General features: G+C 46.4%; 1 protein-coding gene across 10 annotated transcripts in view; it reads left to right on the top strand.

Moving 5' to 3' along the window:
* NBR1 (NBR1 autophagy cargo receptor) overlaps positions 1-19,993 on the top strand; it is a 577,507-nt gene that overhangs the window by 179,749 nt on the left and 377,765 nt on the right. For all 10 annotated transcript variants that reach the window (XM_086924037.1, XM_086924035.1, XM_086924034.1 and 7 more), the window contains one exon: positions 12,416-12,634. In XM_086924037.1, coding sequence (XP_086780163.1) covers positions 12,416-12,634 — 219 coding nt within the window. The remainder of the gene's footprint in view (positions 1-12,415; positions 12,635-19,993) is intronic.

Genomic DNA, 19,993 nt, shown 5'->3' with positions numbered 1-19,993 from the left:
TTTCCGGCTCCTGCTGACAGGATCCTGGACCCAAGTTCTGCCATTGTAACACTTCTTTTTTCTCAATTTTCATCTTAGGCTCTTTAAAGTTCATTCACTTGACGTCATTTAGCGCATAGAGTATTTTTAGATTATTACCTGACAGGAAATGTATCTCATTTTTCACAAAATGCCATTTCATTTTGAAAACTGCTCAGCTTGCGGCTGAAAAACGGCAAAAGCAGACTACCACAGCATCTATATACTATGTTTGCAAGACTCTCATGACCCCAAGACCTTTTGCCACTGCAGCATATACTCAAGGTGCACTTTGAGGGTGAGAGAGAAAATTGGTAAGATTCTCTGACTCGTGAGGCTTCTGAAGAGTACGGAGAGTGCACCCTCTACCAATGCCCCTAAGTCATGCTCTGAGGACTCCTGCAGAGGGAGATACAAAAGGAGAACATCTGGACAGAGACTTCTCTCCCATTCGATGTTGAGGACTTCGACTGCACCAACTTGTTTGCCATCTAGAGCTGGGTCGACGTCCATAACTATTTGACATAGAGGAGGAGAGCACCATCAATGTTTAGAGGGACTTCAATGTTGATACACTATACATCGTCAAGAACGTTCACGTCCAGACATACAACTTCCCTGAGCTTTCACAGATGAAAGCGCGCAGACTTTCTTCAGAGTCTGATTCGGAGTACTCTCTGGCCTATTCAACATTCAGGCCTAACACTCAGTGACCATTCTGGATTCACAAACACCACCTCGGGTTCCAACAGAATCCACTCCACCCTTATGACGCTCTCTAGTTCTTCTCCTTCTCCTCCTCCTCCTTCTCCTTGAACTCCTAAACCAGCTATTCCAACAGTTCCTCCGTTGCCAATTTCCCCAGCCACCACAGTCTACTGAGCCAGTGATACATAAACCAAGGCAACCTAGCTCTTGCTCCCATCACACCAGACCTCACACCTATAGGTGTAGGTCAAGATCGAGATCCAACCATCATAAACGTTCAAGGTCTCACAGACGCTCACACTCAAGGCAGAGACGATACTCTACATCTAGACCAAGGTCCTTCCAATCTCGTCATACATCATCTACAGGATTGTCTTTGCCTACCATAACTGATCTCCTCCACAGAGAATGTCTCAAATAGATGATAATAACACCTTCCAGGAAGTACTTATAATGGAAGCTAACAAATTAAATATCGAATTACTGACTAATATTACATCCGGACATTAATCAAAGGTCCGCATATAGACCATTACTTCCTTAGGTTCCAGGCCTCTTGGAGCCAGCAATGGAACTTTTTTCTGACTCCGGCTCCTATACAGGTTGCTCCATCACTTCTGCAAAAGAAATGCAGTATTTTCTTTGCTCAGATCCAATGCCAGATTCTGTCATTGTTTCAGCAGCACACAAACTTAATGCCACAGCCCCATCTTCTAGAGCACATCCTGATAAGGAGAACATGAAATTGGATTCTGTGTGCAGAAAGGTTTCTGGGAAGTCTGCAGCTTCTGTGAAAGCTGCTAGTGCGACTGCTCTACTAGGGTGCTGTGACAGGTCCCTGGGACTCCATTCAACAGTTCATAGAAGATCTTTCTAGAGACATGCGTCAGGATTTTTAGGAGTTTATTAATGAAGGAATGATGGTAAGAAACCAAGTATTCAGTGCTGTAGTTGATTCCTCCACTCTAGCTGTGCATGGTTATTGTCATGAACTAGCGCTTCTGCTTTCATCTTGGCTGAGACTTATAGGTTTGAAATCGAAAGCCCAACACCGGATTTTCAACCTGCAGGTGCCTCTTTATTTGGCTGATATGAAAATGTCTAGGATGAAGTCTGAGCTTGACACACTCAAAGCTGTCAGACTGAAAAAAAAAAGAACAGAGGAGACATTCCTATGAGGCCTATGACCGCCGCTATTCCCACCTGAGGGCTAAAACCCCTCATTGGTCTACAGGACAGCAGCCACAACAATCATCTCAGCCACATAGACCTCAACAACAGCGTAGTCAGTCAGGAGGCAGAGGAGGACAGCAATCCTCTGTGCTGCTAAAACAGCAGGTGTCAAACAGTGAGTTATCTCTTCCCCCTCTTCCGTTGCCTACTCCGGTAGAGGAAACATAACCTCTTTCCTGCAAGAGTGGCAAAGGATAACCACTGACAAATGTGTTCTGAATATTGTAGAATATGGATATTGTCTCAGATTCAAGTGGTGGCTGCCTACTATTCTACAGAGGAAACCCCTTTACTAATAAGATCAACTGCTACTGAAGTATCTATTCTCTTGCAGAAACATGCAGTGTAGAAGGTCATCTCTCACATGAAAGGAATGGGAATTTATTCCCGTTATTTTCTGTTGAAGAAGAAAGGACCCAAAAATTAATACAGACACTCTTTCGACCTCAATAAAGCAAACAAATGGTTTTTCAAAGACAAATTCAGGATATTGGCTCATCATCATATCTACCCTCATCTCTATCAAGGGGACTGGCTATGTTCGATAGGCCTGTAAAATGCCTATTTTTAAATCCCAGTAGACAAAAAACACCAAAATGTCCTGAGGTTCACTGTAGGAAAAAGACCACTGTCAATACAAGGTCCTCCCCCTCACCTTCAAGTTTGTAATGTAAACATTCTCCAAATGTATGGTGGTTGTAGCAGCCCACCTCAGAAGGATTAGAATCTTTATCAAGGAGTCTTCCTGTCAGTAAGCAAGCCAACTTTATCACCTAATCATCATGACTCTCAATCAACTAGGTCTGCACGTGAATCACAACAAATCCATTTAGAGACCTGTTCAATCCCTGCATTACTTGGGTGCAGTTCTAGACACAGTATACACAAAACAGTTGTCTTGGGAGGAGAGACGATTATATATCCTTTAGCAATGTCGCAATCTAAAGAAAGCATCCTATCCAACAGTGAGACAAGTCTCTTTCTTCCCTTCTTGGTTGAATGGCACTATGCATCTTCCTGGTCCTGCATGCATTCAGGAACTGAGGGCAGTATGTCTAGCCCTGAAGGCGTTCCTCCTGTTGTTCAGAACAGACTCTCCTTGTTCAGACGGACAATAAAATATCCATGCATTATCTGAACAAACAGGTAGGGACGAGATCCAGGAAGCTCAAACAATCTGGAGGTGGCTTAGCTCCAGGATCTCAAGGTTACAGCGGTCCATCTTCCGAGAATACAGAATGCTTTGCCGGACACTCTCAGCAGAGTCACTCAAGAAATCACAACTGAGTTATAAACTACGCTGCACTTTCCAACATCTTCTCAGATTGCAGTCTTGCCCAAATACATCTTTTCACAGACGGAAAAAACACAGATGCCCAAGCTTCAATTCGAGTTTAGGCCACCCCAGCACACTGGGCAATGCCCTATGAATCGACTGGTCAGGCAAAATTTCTTTATTCCTTTTTTCCAATTCCACTACTGTCAACAGTGATCATCAAGTTCTCACACTCATAAGCCAGACTGATTCTCATTGCTCCAAATTGGCCTCATCAGTGGTGGTACACGGATCTCCTTCACCTCTCGCTGTGTCCACACAGGAAACTCTCATGCAGACCGGATCTTCTTCAGAAGTTCAGAGGCCAGATTCAACATCCCAACCTTCTCTCTCTGAACTTGGTTACATTGCTCATATAATATGGACACCTAAACTGTCCACTGGAATGCATAGATGCCGACACTTCAACATCAGTGGACTTGTTGGGGCAAGATGGCGGCCGTGTGAGACGGTCGGAAAGCAGCTCGCGTGAGGAGGAGTGCAAAGTCGAGCTATGACCCCGTATTCCCCCTAACAGAGGTTGTATTAGGGCACTGGATGTAATCCGCGAGTGTTTCTAACTACGAGACGGACGAGAATGGAAGAGAACGGGTAAAAAAGAACTCGTACCGAAGAAGACGCGGCTTGATGAAATTGACGTGCAGTCAGCCGCTGAAGCGGCTGCTACTGGAGGTGGTTCAGCTGACGCGGCGTTTCAGAGGCGGAGCTGTCACCAGACTGCAAGCGGAGGCAGCGGAGCTCGCGGAGGTAACTGACAGGGACGGAGCCTCGCGGAGCCGTTTTCAAAGACGGCGATTTCAGCGGAGAAGGAAGCCCCGCGCTGAGAAACAACTGAAGCTGGATATCAATTTCCCGAGAGACGGGGAGGAGCAGAGTTCCTACACTCTGGAGGGTGCTGGTGTCCTGCAGACGGAGATTACCGAAAACGGGGACACTTTAGGCGGTAAGGAGGCATTTGGGCCAGAAGAGAGGCGGAGGGCAATTATAGCTCCCAAGATGAGCGCCAGTGCTAAAGCAGCGGCTAGGAGAAAAGCAGCAGCGGAGCTAGCGGAATCTATGGCGGACAATGAGGGTAGTAAAAGGAAGAAACAAGGCTCCCCTCTAGTAAAAAAAAATGGCACAGCAGGGTGCTAGTAAAGGGAACCCGGACAATCTGGGCACTATTCCAATATCAGATATCTTCCAAAAGCTAAATAAGAATAAAGATATGAAAGATCAGAAGGAAGATGATATACAGGTTCCCCCGGACAATGGTAATGAAGAGGCATCCCCTGGCATTACAGCTGATGATCTTGCTGAACAGTTAGAGTCTGTAGTAATGGTGGAAGGGAAAGAACAGCAAGTGGAGAACCCGGCAGTAGATCAGTTGGGTGACATTAAAACTCTGCACCTTGGCTTAGAAGGGATCTTGGAGGACGATACAGGGGGGAGTAGCTGCAGTAAGAAAGAAGCCCCAAGCGAGGCATTCTTCTCGGTATCGGAGGGCGGTGAATGGTCTGAGGAAGGAGATGATAAGCTTGGACCAAGAAATCAGCGATATAGAGACCGGCAGCGATTCAGAACCTGAGGAAAGCAGCCCCCCAAGCACAGTGGTAAAAATGGTGGTGAGATCGAAAACACTTAATCAAAAAGGAGAGCCAGCACAATCGAATGCTTCTTTAGACAGCCCAGAGGGGGCTTCTGCACAAATGTCACTCCTGGAGATCATTCACCAGGAGATATTGGCTCACAGAGAGGAAGCAAGGCAAGAGAGTCGGAAATCCCAGGCGGCTGTCAGAAAAATGCAAGGGGTGGTGAGAAAGCTGACAAAGGCCTGTGTGAACCTCGGTGAGCGAGTGACTAATCTGGAAGACAGAATGGTATCCACAGAAGCGGATTCAGCAGCAGCAGTCAATAAAGTTGACATGCAAGCAAAACAGCTTACCGATATCCAGTGGAAACTGGAGTCGTTAGAAAATAGATCGCGGCAAAACAACCTTCGTATCCTTGGAATCCCTGAAGGGGCCGAGGGGGCAGATATGAAATCATTTATCGTCAAACTTTTTGTGTCTGCCTTTAAGGAGTTGAAAGATTGGGATTTTGAAAGGGAGATTCAGAGAGCACATCGTACCCCGGCCAACATCTATAAAAAGGCAAAAGAGGAAGATAAGCCTAGGGCAATCTTAATCTTTCTGGGCAACTTTAATTTGAGACAAGCAATCTCTGAGAGGGCGAGACCTGATAAAAAAAAGACAGTTGATGAATATACCTTTTTCGTTCGTCCTGACTTTTGCCATATTACAGTCGAGAGACGCTGGAGATTACGGCAGATGATCAAACCTTTTCAGGACAAGGGTATGCAGGCCTATTTGATCAACCCCGCCCAGCTGAAAGTAATACAGGACGGAAAAACATTTTATTTCTCTTCAGAGATTAAAGCTAAAGAGTTTTTGATGTCGTAATTGGAGTGTTAAAAATGTTGATCAAATGTTGATCCAAGTTGGAAATGGGGGTACTGATGTACAATATTTCTAAACAGAGTAGGGGATACTCTTGTGTTTCACTGAGGGAGTACAAAGAAAATGGCAGATTCTAACCCGGTAGCTAGCATATGTGGTGGAGGGGTTTGCAAAAGGTGGGGGACTACAATGGGATCATAATGTAAATTTGGTGGGGGTTAAAACTAAGGGGAAAAAAATAAAAAAAATTTAAAAAAAAGGTTAGAATAATGGTCACTTCTCCTCACGCTAAGCTGTAACCATCACGTGCACAGACCAGCGGTCTGAGCGCCTCAAGACAAGGGGGGGATTGAGGGGGGCTCCATCCCGGAGCTCAACAGGGGGAGGGAGAGAGTGCAGTGGGAGGAGTGGGAGGAGGTGGGGAGGGAAGGGGGGGTGAACATTTTGAAAAGGCATGAGATGGAAAGGAATAGTTTTCAGGTTGATTTCAGTTATATGGATAAGAGTCAAGGTAGGAAAGGCAAACACGTAAAATATGTCAGACATTAGAATTTGTAGTATTAATACAGGGGGTTTAAATGATTGGAAGAAGCGGCAGAGATTGACCCATCTGGTCAGAACAAACAATATCGATATAGTTTGTGTTCAGGAAACCCATATTCCCTGGAATAAAAGGAAGATCTTGGAAATGTATAGGTTTACCTTGATTGGATGCTCCACCCAATCATCAATGATAAGAGGAGTGGCCATAGTAGCTAAAAATCATCTAGGCGGAGCGAAACGAATTAAAACGGATGTCTCAGGTAGATGGTTATTGGCGGAAATGAACATGGGGCTCACACTATGTGTAATATATGGTCCGAATGAGGATGATCCTATGATTTACGATAAGTTGGAAGAGGAAATGGCCAATTGGGATGCCCCAATGATAGTATGTGGGGATATGAATATCTCTGCAGATTGGCACCAGGGGAGTAAATATACAGGCCGTAAACGAAAGGTCAACGCAGCTATAAGCTCCATGATGCAGTCTCATGGCCTGTTAGACGTATGGGGAGATAAGATGCCAGGTGATTGTGGCTATACATATTTCTCCCATCCAGCACAAAAGTATTCTAAGTTAGACTATTTTTTCATTACAATAGGGGAGATAGGTAAGGTTAACATTCAGAAATTACCAAGAATAATTTCTGATCATAATCCTCTGATACTCTCCTATAAAGCTCCCAGTGTATTAAGGAAAACTTCTAGATGGACTTTTGATAGAAAACTATTAAATGATGAAAGGTTTTTAAAGCATATGAAAAGATGGTCAAAGGAATTCTTTGATTGTAATAGATATAGTGCCTCCAGAAATGGAGTCTGGGAGTCGTATAAAGCTGCATTAAGGGGGGAGACGATCAGCTGTGCAACAAGAATTAGGAAAGAGGATAAGAGCAAGATAGATAATCTTATAGCAGTTCTGGCTGAAATAGAGAGACATCATATTGACGAAATAACAACCGGCAAAGATAGTAGCGAGACTACTAGAAATATGGCCAGGATCAAGGGTGACCTTTTAAAAATAATCACTCAGAAAGAGATTTGTGAATATCAGGCGCAAAGAGCAAGGCGCTATGAGACGGGGGAACAGGCTGGCAGAGCATTAGCACTGCGTATAAGACAAGATCTGAATAGAAACAAAATCAGTAAGATAAACTACAACGGGAGAGAATATAATGACCCAAACTCTATAATACAGGCGTTTCACGAATTTTATCAAAAACTCTATGATCAGGATCCAGGAGTGGTATTTCCTATGCAAGACCAATTTCTTATAACACCTAGGGTGGAGGAGGAAGATAGAGATCGATTGGAATTGGGTATAACAAGTGAGGAGATAAAAAATGCTCTGAGTGAACTGGCATTGGGTAAAGCAGAAGGTCCAGATGGGATCCCGATCGAGGTTTATAGGGCTTTGAGTGAAGAAATCCTGCCAATACTGGAAGATCTTTTTAATGGAGTCATATGTTCAGGTGTAATTCCGGATACTTGGAAGCAGACCAATATTGTGGTATTTCACAAAAAGGGAAAGCCAGAGGAGAGCCCTGGCTCATATAGGCCAATCTCTTTAATTAATACAGATGCGAAACTATACTCAAAAGTTTGGGCTAAAAGACTAGGAGGGATTATAGGTCAACTTGTATCACCCTGGCAGCATGGGTTTGTCCCAGGGCGTGGCACCACCGAACATACAGCCAGGGCTATTTCATTATTTGATGCTGTTACCGTTACAGGGAGTGACATGGCTATGATTTTATTGGATGCCGAGAAGGCGTTTGACCGTGTTGTGTGGGATTTTATGTGGGAGGTGTTGGAGAAAAGGGGTTTCGGAGAAAACTGTAGGAAAGGTATTAAGGCTATGTATACGGACCCGGTCGCCAGAATCACTACTATGGGGCTTCAATCAGAGAAGGTAACGATCAAAAGAGGTACACGCCAGGGTTGCCCCTGCTCACCTATTTTGTTCGCACTATACATAGACCCGCTGATTAGGAAAATTTTGGCTTCAGATAGAATATCCCCTGTTATATCTTATGGTCATGCTACTAAGATATTAGTGTACGCGGACGATTTGGCAATTGTTACAAATAAGCCGGATATAGCAATACAGGAATTAAATAATTTGGCTCAGCAGTTTGGGACATATTCAGGGTATAAACTCAATACTGAGAAAACTATAATAATTTGTACTAAGAATATTCAGAAAAGAGATCAAAGATATGTCGATGCTGCAATTTATCTAGGAGTTAAAATTAATGCTGACGTGGGTAAAATAATTCAGGAAAATTATTCGCCAGTATTGGCGGCGATGGAGAAAGATTTGAGGAGAATCGATGTTTTACATCTATCTTTGATTGGACGAGTTAACGTTCTTAAAATGACAATGTTTCCGAAACTGTTGTATCTATTCCGTGCTATTCCCTTATTAATTGATGAAGCCCTGATGAAAAAAATGGAATCAGTCTTCTCACAGTTTCTCTGGCAATATGGTAAAGTAAGACGATCGCTAGCTAAATTGTCATTACCCTAAGAGAGAGGAGGGCTAGCAGCTCCTAATCTCAGACTGTATCACTGGGTATGTTTATTGCTGCATATGAAACAGCTAATATGCTCTAATACTCCCGTATGGCAGCCTGGCTTTTCCAGAATCCCCACAATCTATGAATTAGTAATAGGTGAAAAAGCCAAGGGGATTTTAACTCGGGAAGTGAATGTGCAATTTTACAAGAGGAGTAAAAGTAAAGTGATGTTAGGTGTATGGGGTGTATGGAATCTAATGTTGAAATTTCTTAAGATCCCTAAGATTAATGGAATTTTAGACCTTTGGGACTCAAGCCCATTTAGACATCTTGGACAGAATAGGAATAGCGCTCTTTGGAAAAGGCTGGGTATCCGGTATCTGGGTGATGTTATGAGTAAGGAAGAGCTGTTAGGGTTTGAGATCCTGCAACAAAGATATGGTATTTCAACGAACCACTGGATGCTGTACAACCAATTAGAACAATCAGTGAAATCCATAAGACCTAGGATTTCTATCCAGGAGATGAATCCGATTGTTCAGTATATAAGGAATGGGGGTAGGAAGATTAAAATGGGTTATGGTCTTTTGCTACAGAGTCTGGAAGATGATGTGGTGCAAGTGGAAAACGCTTGGGCCCTTAGAATTGGGGATCCAAATGTAGATGTGGACTATGCACTGGCATTGAACAAGAAAATACTCAGAGCAACCAACTTAAAAGCACAACATTATAAAATGATCTTTAATCTATATTACACCCCCGCAAAGCTGTTTCAATGGGGTAAAAGGGATACAGATAGATGCCCAAGATGTACCCAAGGCCCAGCAGATTTAACCCATATGTTTTATTCTTGTCCAAATCTGAAACCTGTTTTAACTGAAATGGAGAAATTTTTATCGGGGCTGCTAGAGGGCCAAATCTCTCTATCCCCAACGATTGTGTTAATTGGCAGGGATGAAAATCTTAAAATTACGCATGAAGCGGAAGCTTTTGTCTTTTTGTGTGTTGCAGTGTTAAGAATTTTAATAGCGGCGGCCTGGAAAGATCCAGTAGCCCCTTCATTCCAGATTTGGTTGACTAGATTGCTTGGAATCCACAATATCGAGGAATGTTTATATAATTTCAAGGGACAAAAGAAGAAAGAATATGGAAAAAAAGTCTGGGCACCCCTCAGCAAGTGGAGGGAAACAAGAGGATGAAATTGTCGAACTCATGCCTGTTTGTAAAACACTTTTAGATAGTGTCTTGTATTATGCATATATGAATTGTTTTTAAACCCTCGTGTATTTTGTATTTTACTCTTTTATCCAGTTGATACTCCGACAGTATGTATGAATGTATTTCTTTTTGTTATTCTAATCCATCTAAAAAAAAAAATAAAAAAAAAAAAGGAATGCATAGATGTCCTAAGAGAAGCCAAGAGATCATCTTCGAGTATTTCCTATTCCTTCAAATGGAAGAAATTCTGTGTCTGGTGTTCTCAGAACAATGTCAGTCCACTTACTTGTCAGGAAGTCGTTATTCTTGCACATCTTCATATTGCTAAAGTTTATAGTGCATCTTTCAGCAATCACAGCTTACCGAAAATGTCCTTCACAAAGAATGCCTGTTGTCAAAAAAATTCTGAGAGGCATTAAGGAGATATATCCTGATTCCACCGTAATCCCAGCTATGTACACTGTCTTTGCTATTACCACGCTAAATATGATGTTGGACTGGACTGGTTTACTCCTACCCATATGTAATGATGTTTTTATCTCACTGTACCTGCTAATTCATGAGCTGCGGCCAATGAACTCTCTTTATTGTTTTAAAAATGCTAATAAAGTTGATTATCAAAAAAAAGAAGATATATCCTACCCTCAGGGGACCTTCTCCTTCATGTGAGTTAAGCACTGTCCTCTCTCGCTTTATGGGTCCTTCCTTCAAACCCATTCATAAGGCTTCTCTCCAACACCTCTCTTCCAAGGCTTCCTTCTTGGTAGCCATTACTTAAGTTGACACATTTAGCGAGATACAGGCTCTCTGTTTACATGAACCTTACACAGTATTCCATAGCAACAGGGTAGTGATGAGTACCCATCCTAAATTCCTCCCTAAGGTAGTCTCAGATTTGTATTTCAGTCAGACTACTACTTTTACTTTCATTCTTTCAGATCTCTTATTCTCCTGTGGAGAGATCTCTCCACACTCTCGATGTTAGGAGGGTTTTAAAGTTCCAGTTAGCAAAATCTTAAAGAAAATCAAAGCAACTCTTTGTCAACTATTGTCCGCTACGGATTGGATATGGCACTTGAAAAACAATTCTTATCTAGATGGATTGTCTCCTGCATAATTCTTTGTTATCAAAAAAGCAAACAAAACCCTATACAGTAAACCTAGGTCCTGCTCCACCAGGGTATATCAGCTTCTGCTGCTTTGCTTAGAAAGATACAATTGCTGAGATTTGCAAGGCTGCGACCTGGAGATCAGTTCACACCTTTACAAGACACTATTGTCTTGATTCAGATGCTAAGGCTGATGCCCAAGTGTGGCAAGCATCTCTAAAGAATTTGTTTCCCTAATTTTACTTTCCTTCTTTTTTAGATCTTCCTTCGCGGCGTCTTTGAGGAATAAGCTTGCTAATCCTTATTTTACTGTAAAAAGTGTTTTGAAGGTTTTTTTAAAAGATACATTTTCTTTTTGCTTTAGTGATTGTTAAGGATATGACCCTTTTTCCTTCTAAAATTTAAAGTAATTCAATAAAGATGGTCAATAAAGCCTGTTTTTAAGGCTGCAAAAATGTAACATGTTTGTCACATGTTTCCTGGCCTTTCTGAAGTAAGACAAAGTGCCTGTGACTTTGAAAGAACTGCTCCGCAATGCCCGCACGTGTGCGGAACGATTCAGTATATATGATTTCAATAGAGCATGTAAAAAAACCATTCCTTTTGTAGCATCTTTTATGCCTTAAGGATTGAGTTCTGCCAGTTTACAATATGGTAGCAAAGGTAATGTGGCGTGCTTGAGTAAGGATTTGAGTTCTTCACTCTTGAATCGAGGACCATTTTCACAAGGGCATTGCTGGAGAATTCGATTTCAAAAGAAACGTGTGTCTTTTTTTAGCTTTGTGGAGTAGACTTTTTGTTTTTAAAAAAGCTTTGACCGCATGGTGCGTTCACCGCTTTTTAAACAGGTCACTTCCAAGGAATAAAACAAATAAGGTTCTTTGAAGTCCGAAGGCAGGGATGCGGGAAAAGAGGCTTAAATAAAGAATAGCCCATTATAATACAAATAAAAGCATTCCAAATATTGGTATGATACATAATCATTACTCCGCAAGGGATGCACTTTGTTCATTAAATTTTGGTCTGACTTAAAAGAAAACATCTTTCATAGGTCATATAATGACCTATGAAAGACACTACTACTTGGAGAGGGGCTTGGGTCAGCCCCGTTCAGCCACTGCATTGTTTTCCAGGTTGCACATAGTAGTAACTAAAAGATAGCAAACAACATATAGGACTTTACTCTGATTAACTGATCACTTGACTTTTATATATTTTTTCAGTTTGTCAACATTTTTTTTGTCAACATTTTTTTTATCTTTTCAAAGCTTTTTGTAACACTTTGTTTTTTAGAGTGCAGTTACACAAGGAGGTGAAATTCAGATGAACGTGTACGAAGTAACCATGGACCCCACTGAGCCCCACAATACTTGTCCCCGGCAAGTATGTGAAAGTGGTGCAACAGTGAAGTTCCCAATTTTGAAGAAAGGAAAGAAACCTCATGTGCACTATTCTGCGCTTGGTAAAGCTATTGGGCAGGAACTAAGGAATAAACACAAGTCCAATGAAAAGGTATTGTTGAAAATATTCTTGACAGTTTTATATATTTGTAGAAAATGTGCACTATTAGAGGGCAGGAGAGTTTATACATTTAATCTTCCTTTCCTTTGCTGAAATCATCCACTTTGTTAAGTCCTGATCTTTTCCATTCGGTCATAGGCGTGGGTATGCCATTCACTGCAACCATTTTAATATATTTTTAAAGGTTCTAATTTGTCTCATTTTTCTCTGTGGATTGGTTCTTTACTTTAACAAGGAAAATTGAGGGTTGGAGGAAGAATCCAGTCTTCATAATTATTTTGGGAGGCACCTGTTCAGAGCAGTAGTGTCATTCTTTGTTTACATTTTTTTAATTATCTTTATTGATTTTCATAAAATCAGTGACTTCTCCTCTTCCGTTTCAAAGAGGTCCATAGATTACAAGCGACAATCCTTGCCCTTGCAATGTCCTATAACAGGAAAGTTAATGTGTTTATCTGTAAACATGACGCCAACCAACAGAGGTGAGGCATATGAACAGGTGGATTTCCAGATAAACCGTTATAAACTTAAAGGGGATATATTATGGGAGTAGGGACAGTTTGTATTGTTTTAATCTCTTCGGGGATACATTGCAATACTCAAAGCATGAGTTCGAGATATTTGCAAAGACCGACATTTAGTTATTTCATTTGTCTTGGAGACTTCTGAGCGATGCAAGTTTTAGGAGTTCAGTAACCCGTTTCTCTGGTGATGTGGTGTTACTGACCGACTCCAGTGCCCCAGAATACAGATTTTACCTATAGAAGGTATTGGGTCCATCTTGACCAGTAAAAAGTGATGTGGTCAGTGGTGTCATGCAGACTTGCCATTTTCGCCCATGGCTGGAATGAGCTTTTACTGGTTGCTCCTAGTGTGTGCCAACTTCCCTTCAATAGCCAGTCAAGGACATGACCATACGATGTGACTTAACTTACATCCCGCTTTCTTGCATTTCCAGCAGAGATCAGTGATACAGATCTTTGCCTAGCGTAGTCTTAATGGGGGATCAATAACAGCTGTACACTGTCATGAACAAGGTGAATTTTAGGTGTGCCTCACATTGTTGTCTGTCGTGAGTATCCAGCAGGGATGCCCAGTCACCTTCCAAGTATTCAGTGTCCAAAAATGTTTGCCAGTTGACCTTTGCCTGCAGAAGGACAGCTTCAGAGTATAGTGGAGTAATTACAGTGTTCTATAGATGTGATATTACCCCTTTATCCCTACCCATCTATCTGAAAGAAACACATTGGTGTTAGATTCCTTACCTTAGACTATCCCCAGGCGTCAGACTGGATCCGGAAAGTTTTCGTCAGCAGTACCCCTGCGCGTCGCTAGACATCGTCTGCGGCTCCGCGTCCGTCGTCGGCGTCGTGATCGCCGGGATGACGTCAGTTCTTCTTTTTTCCGCACCAGCAAGCACAGATCCGGGAAGAGCAGTACTCTTAGTCATTTTTTTTACTAACTTTTTGGATCACTTTTGATCACTTTTCGAGTCGACCTTCGACTCGCGGTGCCCGTAGGGATGCCTGGTTTTAAACCTTGCGAGGACTGTCACCGCTTCATGTCGGTGACCGATCCTCACCGTCGGTGCCTTTATTGTCTCTGGGCCGACCACAATGAAAAGTCGTGCCCTGACTGCCGGGCCTTGACCTCAAAGGCTAGACGGGAGCGGTCCCGTAAGCGACTTGAGCTCCGGCAGTCCGCTGCCCACCGCTCGAGGAAGAAGTTGAGGGATCAGTCATCACCGCTCGACGAGTCAACACCTCTCGTCAGGCTCCAAGTCCTCAGGGAAGTCAAGGCACTCTAAAAAGAAGTCGAAGAGGCAACATCGCTCTTCCGACTCCCCTCCCCCCCCCCCATGCTCGCGCAACGCCACCGGGCGTTCGGGAGACACCACCCACGCGGCTCCGCCGGAGCCGCAAGCGCCGCGTCCAGCTCCACACCCGCGAGTCCCTGGGCTGCAAGCAATGCCGGAGGAGAAACGTGACTCCCTCGTGGCCATGAGGATTCTCTTCCCTCCATCGGACCCTGTCTAGGCGCTTTCGGGCCCGAGGGTCCGTCTGGGAGTCCTAGCGGGCCGGCGGCTCCGTCCCCGGCGCCGTCGGGTGCTTCGGCCCCGGAGCCGTCGTCGACTTCAGACATGAAGCCGTAGGATCCGGTCCCGGATCCGGGTCGTCGCCAGTCGACTTCACGACTCCTCCGCTGGCGCCGACCTCGAGAGTGTCGCCCCGGACGACGTTGTCCCCAGTTCGCCGTCTCCGGAGCCGATGGGTGAGCAATACACCTACGACCCGGCTCCATCAGGAACCTCTGGCACTGTAGTGCCAGTTGAGCCAGGACTGGGCAGACGAGCTAGGGGAGGCCAGTGGTCTGGACACTACGCCCGACACTGGATTCGTCTCTCCTCCCTCCGTAGCGTACGGAGGCGGGGGCTGCTTACAGCGTGGTGTTGAACAGGGCGGCCAAGGCCTTGGCTCTTGAGCTCCCTGTCGCGGTTGTGAGGACTAACCTCCTCACTGAGGTGCCCAAACTGCAGGCAAGCTCCTCGGAGCCTCTACTGCCGTTCAACAAAGCCCTCACCGACGTTCTGCTGGGTACCTGGTCCAAGCCCTCCACAGACCTCCCTGTGGATCGGAACGTGGCCCAACGCCACCGCCCGGTTCCGGGAGACCCTAGCTTCCGGTCCGTTCACCCCACCCCGAGAGCCTGGTGATCCAGTCCTCTGCATCCCAGACCGCATTCCCGACCGCTCCTTCGGATCGAGAATCCAAAAGGTACGATCAGTTTGGGAAGAAATTGTTCTCTTCCTTGAGTTTGGGGCTGCGGTCTGTCAACACCCACTCTCTGTGGGATACAGTTGCGGAGGTACTACCACAGTGCCCGGAGGAGGACCGGGCAAAGCTCGCCCAAGCCCTTGCGGAAGGGCGGGATGCAGCACGCTATTCCATACAGTGTGGACTCGACACAACGGACTCGCTGGGTAGGGCGATTACAACGACGGTGGCGGTTCGCCGCCATCCCTGGCTGAGGTCCGACAACTTTTCGGGCGATGTCCAGGCCACCCTCATGGACATGCCCTTTGATGGCCGTCGCCTCTTTGGCGACAAGGCGGATAGTGCGCTGGAGCATTTCAAGGAGTCCAGGGCTACGGCCAAGTCCTTGGGCCTAGACCAACGCCAGCAAACTTCTGCTTTTTCGCTTCTTTCGTGGCCAAGGAAAGGGCGCCCCATATGTCCAGCCAGCCACAGACCGCAGACCCAGGCTCAACACGGTTGCGGACGTGGTTACCGCCGTAACAGTACCGTGGCACACCGGCAGGATCAGTCAACACTCGCCCCTGCAGCATCTGCCTCTAAGCCTTCCTAGTCCGGCATTTCAGGCCCATTCGTCGCCAGTGGGGGGCAGGTTCCATCATCACCTCCCCCACTGGCGTACCATCACGTTGGGTGCTGCAAATCGTCCGAAGGGGCTACTCCCTCCCCTTCGAGGCAACCCTTCCAGCCATGCCACCGCAGTACCACCGGATGTCGGGGGATCACTTGCAACTTCTGCAGGAGGAAGTTACGGCCCTCTTGGCCAAGGGGGCCATCAAGGGCGTACCTGGGCCAGAAGTAGGACGTGGTTGCTATTCCCACTACTTTCTGGTACCCAAGAAGGGCAAAGGAGGCCTACGCCCTATCTTGAACCTACGGAGCGTCAACGGCTTCCTCCTGAAGGAGAAGTTCAAGATGCTGACTTTGGCTCAGGTCCTAGCTGCCCTGGACCCAGAAGACTGGATGGTAGCGGTGGACTTGCAGGATGCGTTTTTCCACATCCCTGTCCTGCCGGTCCACCGGCGTTACCTGCGGTTCACGGTAGGCCACGAGCACTTTCAGTTTACCGTGCTCCCCTTCGACCTTACCAGCGCCCCACGGGTGTTCACGAAAGTTATGGCGGTGGTCGCAGCTCATCTGCGCAGATTAGGGGTTTCAGTCTTCCCCTATCTCGACGATTGGTTGTTGAAGGCGGGCTCGCCCCAGACAGTCGCCTCCCACCTCCAGACTGCAGGCCGACCTCCTGCACTCGCTGGGGTTCTCCATCAACATGCCGAAGTCACACCTGTGCCCCTCTCAGAAGCTCCTTTTCATCGGAGCGGTTCTGGACTCAGCGCAGTTTCGGGTTTATCCCCCCGAACAGCGGGTTCGGAATATTCAGGCTCTGATTCCGTTCTTTCAGCCTTTATCCCGGGTCTCCGTCAGGTTGACCTGCGGCTCCTGGGGCTGATGGCCTCCTGCATCCTTCTGGTGCATCACGCCAGGTGGCGGATGCAGGCTCTGCAGTGAAACCTGAAGTTTCAGTGGGCACAGCATCAGGGCAACCTGTCCGACCACGTCCTGATCTCGGAGGGCACTGCGAGCCAGTTCCAGTGGTGGCTCACAAACTGCAATTGGGTCAGTGGCAGATCTCTCTCCCTTCCCCGATCGGAGCACGTAGTGGTGACAGATGCGTCCCTCCTGGCATGGGGGGGCCACATGGGAGAGAGGGAGATCAGAGGCCTCTCGTCCCCGGCGGAGTCCTGGCTCCATATCAACCTTCTGGAGCTGCGGGCGATCCGTCTTGCACTGAAAGCATTCCTTCCCTCTGTCCGGGGCAGTGTAGTGCAGATGTTCACGGACAACACCACCGCCATGTGGTACTGCAACAAACAGGGCGGGGTGGGGTCGTGGACCCTCTGTCAGGAGGCTCTGCACCTCTGGACATTACTGGAACACCAGGGCTTCACCCTGGTGGTTCAACACGTGGCAGGTTCCCTGAACGCCAGGGCGGACGAACTCAGCCGCAGGTGCATGATGGATCACAAATGGCGTTCTGAAATCGGACGTGGCGCAAGGTCTCATTCTGCAGTGGGGAGAGCCTTGGTTAGATCTATTCGCCACTGAAGAGAACGCGCAATGTCATCAGTTCTGCGCGTTGGAATATCCAAGGCGGCACTCGCTCGGAGACGCTTTTTGTGGCGAGTGGAGCTGCGGTCTGTTGTGCGCCTTTTCGCCTTTACCACTTCTGCCCAGAGTGCTGAAGAAGATCAGGCGAGACCGGGCCCAAGTCATCCTTGTGACTCCGGACTGGGCACGAAGATACTGGTATCCCAAGCTACTCAGCATGTCAGTCGATCCCCCAATTCGTCTGCCTCTTCAGGAGGACATTCTGTCGCAGCAGCAGTGGACGGTCCTCCACCCGAACCTGTCCAGTCTCCACCTACATACGTGGAGATTGAGCGGCGACAGTTGAAGCCATTTAACTTGCCTCCTAAAGTCTGTGATGTGATTCTGGCGGCCAAGCGTCCCTCCACAAAAACGGTATATGCCTGCAAATGTGGCATGGTGCACAGCAAAGGCCGTGGATCCACTCTCTGCCCCCCTTTCAGAGGTTCTCCTCTTCCTTCTGTCTCTTGCCCAGCAGGGCTCTGCTCTGGGCACTATCAAGGGTAACCTCTCTGCCGTTTCAGCCTTCTTAAGGCTTCCTGATCAACCTCCTCTTTTCAAGTCCCCTGTTGTGAATAGGTTCTTGAAAGGCATCACACACCTCTTCCCTCCGGTTCCCTTTGTAACGCCTCACCTTGTTCTGACTTTTCTGATGTGCGCTCCCTTTGAGCTACTTCATAACTGTCCTCTTCATCCTCTGACTCCTAAAACTGCATTCCTGGTTGCCATCACCTCTGCCAGGAGAAGTGAGTGAGCTCCAGGCTCGATCTTCAAAACCTCCTTTCCTCTCTGTCCATCCGGACAAAGTTGTTCTGAGGACTCGTCCTTCTTTCCTGCTCAAGGTAGTCACAGCCTTTCACATCGGGCAGTCCATCACCTTGCCCACCTTCTTTCCACCTCCGCATCCTTCGAAGGCGGAAGAGAGGCTCCACCGTCTGGACCCAAAACGTGCGCTCTCCTTCTATCTGGATTGCACACGCCAGTTCCGGGTGGATGACCAGTTCTTTGTTGGTTACGTGGGCGCTAAGAAGGGACAGGCGGTGCACAAGCGGACCATCTCTCGGTGGGTCTTCTTGTGCATCAAGGTTTGCTACTCCTTGGCGAAAAAGGAGCCTCCTGTTGTGCTGCGCGCCCATTCCACTCTGGCCACGGCGGCTACTACTGCCTTTGGTTGGGGAGTCCCCTTGCAGGACATCTGTCAGGCAGCTATGTGGGCCTCTCTGCACATGTTTGCTAGGCACTACTGCCTGGACAGCCAAGTCCGGTGAGATGGCTTTTTCGGCCGTTCTATTCTCCAGGACTTTCTGGTGTGATCTTGGTTCGCAGACCCACCACCGGGGTTGGTATTGCTGGATCTATTCTAAGGTAAGGAAGATAACACTAACGTGTTTCTTTCAGATACACAATTTACTTACCTTCGGTAACGATATATCTGTAAGAAACATTAGTTAGTGTTAGAGTCCTTACCGCCCCACCCATCCTCCCCGTTCTGCTAACCGATATCTAGGGTTAATGACATATCCCTTTCAGGGCCCTATTTTCATGGCATCCGTGTCGGTTTCTATCATGGCTCTTCGTTACTGGCATGGAAAGCTATGTACAGAACTGACGTCAGCCCTCGAGGGCGGCGTCTAAGTACTCCGACGTCATCCCGGCGATCAGGACGTGGACGACGGACGCGGAGCCGCAGACAACGCCTAGCGACGCGCAAGGGTATCTGCTGACGAAAACTTTCCAGATCCAGTCTGACGCCTGGGGATATTCTAAGGTAAGGAATCTAACACTAACTAATGTTTTGTACAGATATATCGTTACCGATGGTAAGTAACTTGTGCGTCAGTGTAATTAATGTTTGGGGAAGCAGAGATCAAAGACATGCCGGCATCCAACTGACCAAGAAAGCAGTTGCTCAATTGCTTCTACTTTTATTGTTTTTTTTTTTTATAACTTTATTTTTGTGCAGGTATGAAAAGAATACAGGTGTGCCAAGCCCACAGTAGCACGTCAAACTTACATTATGTTTCTATTCCACAGCCATTATGCCCACAACCCTGGGGCCGGGCGGCAACACATTTCTCTTCCAGTAGTGTGCAATTATTTTAAGGCTTACGAGCTCTTCATGGAACCCCTCAATCCTGCTTTTGTTGTTTTCTCCCACAACTCCCCCCCCTCCCACCCACACCTTTCTACAAAACTGGTAGCATATCCCCCTCAAGGGGGTGACAGTCAGAACACATGTCCAGCAATGTATGTGTCACTAATCCATCAGTTCCATTCGTGCATAATATACTGATGCTTGTCTCCCCACCCATGTCACATTATAGCATCTGTTTGGAGTCTCTGAATGTTCAATGTCTCCGCCTTCTTTCGGGCACTTATCGTTATCATG

Source organism: Lissotriton vulgaris, chromosome 5, assembly GCF_964263255.1.
Source record: "Lissotriton vulgaris chromosome 5, aLisVul1.2, whole genome shotgun sequence".
NCBI lineage: Eukaryota > Metazoa > Chordata > Amphibia > Caudata > Salamandridae > Lissotriton > Lissotriton vulgaris.
Note: the sequence above shows the minus strand (reverse complement) of the source record. Positions and strands in the feature narration are given on the sequence as shown.